Genomic DNA, 5,000 nt, shown 5'->3' on the forward strand with positions numbered 1-5,000 from the left:
TAGCACCTTGACTGCCCATATGTGCACAGATTGAGTACAGCATGCACTGCCCTTACACCATCCGATTTTCCTTTGTAAGTACAATGATTTAACTTACTTGTATGTGTTACTCTTTTGCCTTTTTTTATCCTGCCCTTTTATCATTCATTTCTGGCTTCCTTGCAATAATTAGATTATTGATATTTGTTAGATGACTTGGCTTTTGTCCTTTACAGAATTCATCTAAAGACATTCTGGTTATTTTTATGCTTAAGATAATTTAAATTGTATAAAACTTTTTACAAAGCTGTAGATTTGAAGTGTTGATTAGTGTGGCTCGGATACTGTAGTTATTGAATGTTGCGTCTTTCATTGCCTGCTGAAGATTTTATTTTCCAAAAGAGTTCCATTCAGGAATATTATGTGATAACTATCATGGTTTGTTGATTTCTTAATTATTGGTAGTTTTCCAGCGGCATGCTTGTTGAGGGAAGGAATTTGAAATAAACATTTCATTTGCATAAAATTTACTGATTATTTAAATTAATTAGAAATTGCAAATGCTAATAGATGTGTTATTAAGCTTACATTTTAGAAAGTTATCCTGATACAAGAAAAGAGAATGAACAGTAAGTGAATAAGAATTTCAAAATTCATTTAATCTACCAGAGTTAAATCGACCCTTCTCCTTCAGGTCTCTGTCTGACAGTGCTGCCTCTTGCCACTGCTCTGCTGAGTCCCTGGTCCGACCCAGGTCTGTGGAGACGGATAATGGTCTTAACATTGAGAGTACCTACAAGACTGATAAAGGTAGTTGTAATCTCTTCATTTTTTATTATCAAATCTGCAATAAGCTGACTTTGATGACAGCTGGATGATATTTGATTTTTTTTTTTATTATAGTGTATCATAGTGTTTAGTGAGTTCATAGAGCATTTGAATTACACCTTTATATGGTAATACCCACTTGCTAGAATTAAGTTTGGCCTTGAAGCACTAATCAAGATGCATGTCCAATTTTTATGAGATTTTGATAAAGTTTGAGTGTATTTGTTTTGAAAATTGGAAGTTGTCAGTTTTACAAATTATATGATGATCTTTGATGTGTATTGTATATGTAATTTAATTACTGTGAAAAAGATTTTTATCAAATTCAAAAAGACAATATTGTGTACTTGTATCCACAGTTCCATAATGTTTTTTTCTTTGTGGCAAAAAAAAGGATGTTTCCCAACTTTTCCCCATTTTTGCTCTGTATGATGATCCTACTACTTCCTCCTTTTCCATTTTCACCTTTCTTCTTCTGTGCAGGCATCAGCAATAAGCTTTTACCTACTAAATGGAGATGGAAGCCTAGTAATAGATGTCTCTGTGGCCCTTTATTCTTACTCCTGTGGGAAGTACTTGGCATATCTAAATTTTTCATCTTGGGATACAGTGTGTTTTTAGTGTGGTCTAATGTTTTTTTTTTCTTTATTTTGTTGTAAATTTATTATAATGAGAGTTTTCATAGTTCAGTGCCTTTGCTTTAAAATGTATGAATTTTGCATTAATTCATTAATGAAAAGTTCACCTTAACTGTGCTTTAATTTGTTATTATTTATTTGAAATATTCCAAAATATTGCTAAACCTTACTGTATTAGTGCTTACAGACACCTTTTTAAAATCATAAACAAGGTTATTCACTCAATGAACACAAATGTCTTAATTAACCCTGATGATGTGAGTTCCTCAAAATAGATATATCAGGATTTATAACAGATTTAGAGGGAGATGCTGGTCCAACATTTCAAAAGGAGGAAAAAATTGAGAGGTTTTTAAAGAAAGTCTTTCTGGGTCAGTGACCCCCTAAAGCCAATATTCTGGCTTATGGTGGTAAGTTATGCATAACTGATCTGTTCTAAAGTGCACTGACAGGTTTTTGACCATGGACTTGGTGCCGCAATACTGATGTGCATCATTATATAGGAAGGGTAAAGTACTTTAGGAGACATGCAGGTATAGCATATATTATGTGACTTTTCGCCAGGTTATGAGTGATTGTGATATAGATTATTGTACATAGAGTAGAAATTCATTGTTTGTTCTTACCTGTATTAAGTTGTCTTTCTGTGTGCTATGCAATACATCTTTTATAGAGGATAGAGTGTCTTTTTCTTTTTTTGTAATGTTGGAATTGATATTTGGAACTACCAAATATCTTCGAGGGAACAGGTTTCTACTGTACAAGTTATTGTTGTTTTGAGAGGAAATACCAGAACCATATTTTGAGAAAAATGGAAAATCCCATCCCCATGTTGTTGTACTAATAACTATTGCTTTTTATGATTTAACTGTTTTATTTATGCTAATTCTAATAATACATTGCAAGTCTACTAAGACTTAACTCTGTCAACATCTTCATTGGTATGTGATTACTATTAATAAAATTTATATTTGTAATTTTTTTCATAAGTTTAAGGATACAAAGCTGTTGATATGAAGGAATATAATGCATATTCCCACATGACTTAGCAACTCTTATTTTGTTCAAAGCAAATCATCATAAGAATAGCTGAATGGTCAAATTGATGATAATTCTGTCTATATTTTAAGCATAATAGTTAATGTAACTAATCCTAGGACCAAAATGTAATTGACAGTATTTTGACAGTTATTGACAGAAAAATATCTGTAATAGCTAAGCATTATATAATTCTTATATACACACAACAGCATGTAGACTGTGAATGGCATATCCAAGAGGTGCTTTTAATTGTGTTTTCACGTTAACTAACTGCTTCTGTGTTCCTTACCTTTCATGTCTTCCCAATGACTACAGGCAGCTCCAGCCTAGACTCTGTCAGTGATGAAGGTATGTGTGCATTGTATGTTTATTTATTCCCATTGTGTTGTTTTTGGGTTATTTGATTAAAACAGCATTACTCATAAGCATACACATGCACATGCACCCTCACATGCACATGCATGCTCACACACACATGCAGACACACACGCACACACACGCACACACACGCACACACACGCACACACACACACACACACACACACACACACACACACACACACACACACACACACACACACACACACACACACACACACACACACACACACACACATACACACACACACACGTTCATGCACACACGTGCACGCACACACACATTTTCACACACGCACACATGCACGCACACACATTTACATACGTGTACACACACAGACAAGCACACGCATGCACACATGCACGGATGCAAGCACACACACATGCAAGCGCACACATGCACACTCACACCCTCTCCAACATGCATACAATATTGTTATTTCCTTTTGTATAGGTCTATTTTGTTATAGTAGAAAAGGAATTTTCTTTTTTCTGATTCTATTTCAGATTTTTTTCTTACATTCTAATAACACTATCCTCTGGTGCACACTTCATGAGATACAGCATAAGATAGTAAAACAAAAATGAGGATAATTATGTTAAGAAATTATGGTTTTTAATCCCCTTAACCCAATGAACCATGTTACTTGTAGGAGTCATGACTATAGCTTTGCTCTTGCTTGTAAAAGTGCAGAAAGCTGACAGTAGGTCCCCCAGTTGAAACAGCTTGATAGGTAATCATAACACATGCAGTATACAAGGGATGATCAGAAAGTAATGATTAAGTAAGAGCATATTTTTAAATTGAAAATAGGGAAAATAAAAAGTCCTTTCCCCCTACCTCTGTGCAGTGCTCCTTTCTCTTTCCCCACTTTGAAAAGTAGTTTTAAATACACCATTTGCGCCAGATCTTGGATGTAGTGGAATCGCTCCCCAGTGATCTCACTCTTCGTCTCAGAGAACTAAAAGTTGCAGGGGGCAAGGTCTTGCAAATTGGCTCCATAATGGGGAAGGGTGGTCCCTTGCAGCTCCAGTTATTGCACAGTAAGAAAAGCTATTTGGGATGCAACATTATCCTGATGTAATAGAAGTTGCAGCTGATATGGCTGCATGCTGTCTTGATCCAGTATTTCATAGCTTGCAGATCCTGGTATATGTAGTACTGCACTGTGATAATAGACTATTGTGGTATCATGTCCACACAGATTGGTCATTTGCAACTGAAGATAGTGGTGAAGTTGTTCCAACTGCAAAAACCATCATTCAATATCTCGGATTGGACCTTATCAGTACTCAAACACCATGTTGGTCAGCTGCTTTCTGGTGGTGAAGAAAGATAATCAACACTCATCTCCTATAGCAATATCCAAGAAGGATTTTGGACTATTCAACTCAACTTCTGCTTGCTAGAAATGATATACCTACACTTATTCATGCCTTTGCTCTTCCATCAATGTGAGATCCATCAATTGCCCTTTTTGTTAACCTTAACTCTTCATGCATGATGTTATCTGTACTCCCATAGTTGCCAAACTCTAAAGATAAGAACCAAAGAGTTAGGCCTGGATTTTTCTCAGTGATGAAGTGCACATCGGCAATTCTTTCTTTAGTCATAAAGGTCCAGAGGTGCCTAGAGCACTGCCAATCTTGCAGCTCAGTATTGCAAAATGCAAAGACAAGTACAGTTACAATGTAAAGCCAGATAAGAGAACTCAGGCAAATAGTAGCAGGTGTCAGACATGATTTCTTTAACACGCCTGTTAATAGCCGCAAAGCACCATAGCTTTATTTGTAGTGACTACAGTTATCATCAATTTCTGGTCACCCCTCTTAGTGTAAAAGATATCTTTACATGTTGTTTCATGATGCCAGATGTCTGTCACTGACTGTGCTGGCTCATGGCATTGGATGGAAATTAAACAGGCAGCTTCTGGCTCATCCTTGACTACAACCTGCACCAAATCAGGACTAATTGTTTAGAGATACTGTACTCCAAGGGAAGATGTATATAAACCCTGATTTTTAATCCTATTTTCCATGTGTACATTGGTCTGGCTGGCCACTTACTAGCTTCAAGCCAGCTAATGTGCTGGTAGCATTACAGGATCAGGAAGAGATCCATTTTTTTGTCTATAT

The 5,000-nt window shown here is 36.0% G+C and overlaps 1 protein-coding gene across 16 annotated transcripts in view; it reads left to right on the plus strand.

Moving 5' to 3' along the window:
- LOC113807667 (inositol hexakisphosphate and diphosphoinositol-pentakisphosphate kinase 2) overlaps positions 1-5,000 on the plus strand; it is a 179,662-nt gene that overhangs the window by 150,703 nt on the left and 23,959 nt on the right. For 13 of the 16 annotated variants that reach the window (XM_070142614.1, XM_070142612.1, XM_070142619.1 and 10 more), the window contains 2 exons: positions 674-789; positions 2,802-2,834. In XM_070142614.1, the coding sequence (XP_069998715.1) occupies positions 674-789; positions 2,802-2,834 (149 nt within the window). Of the gene's footprint in view, positions 1-29; positions 75-673; positions 790-2,801; positions 2,835-5,000 lie in introns of all 16 variants that reach the window. The other 3 variants (XM_070142615.1, XM_070142622.1, XM_070142613.1) reach the window with 2 other exon arrangements.

The sequence above is a fragment of the Penaeus vannamei genome, chromosome 29, assembly GCF_042767895.1.
Source record: "Penaeus vannamei isolate JL-2024 chromosome 29, ASM4276789v1, whole genome shotgun sequence".
Lineage (NCBI taxonomy): Eukaryota > Metazoa > Arthropoda > Malacostraca > Decapoda > Penaeidae > Penaeus > Penaeus vannamei.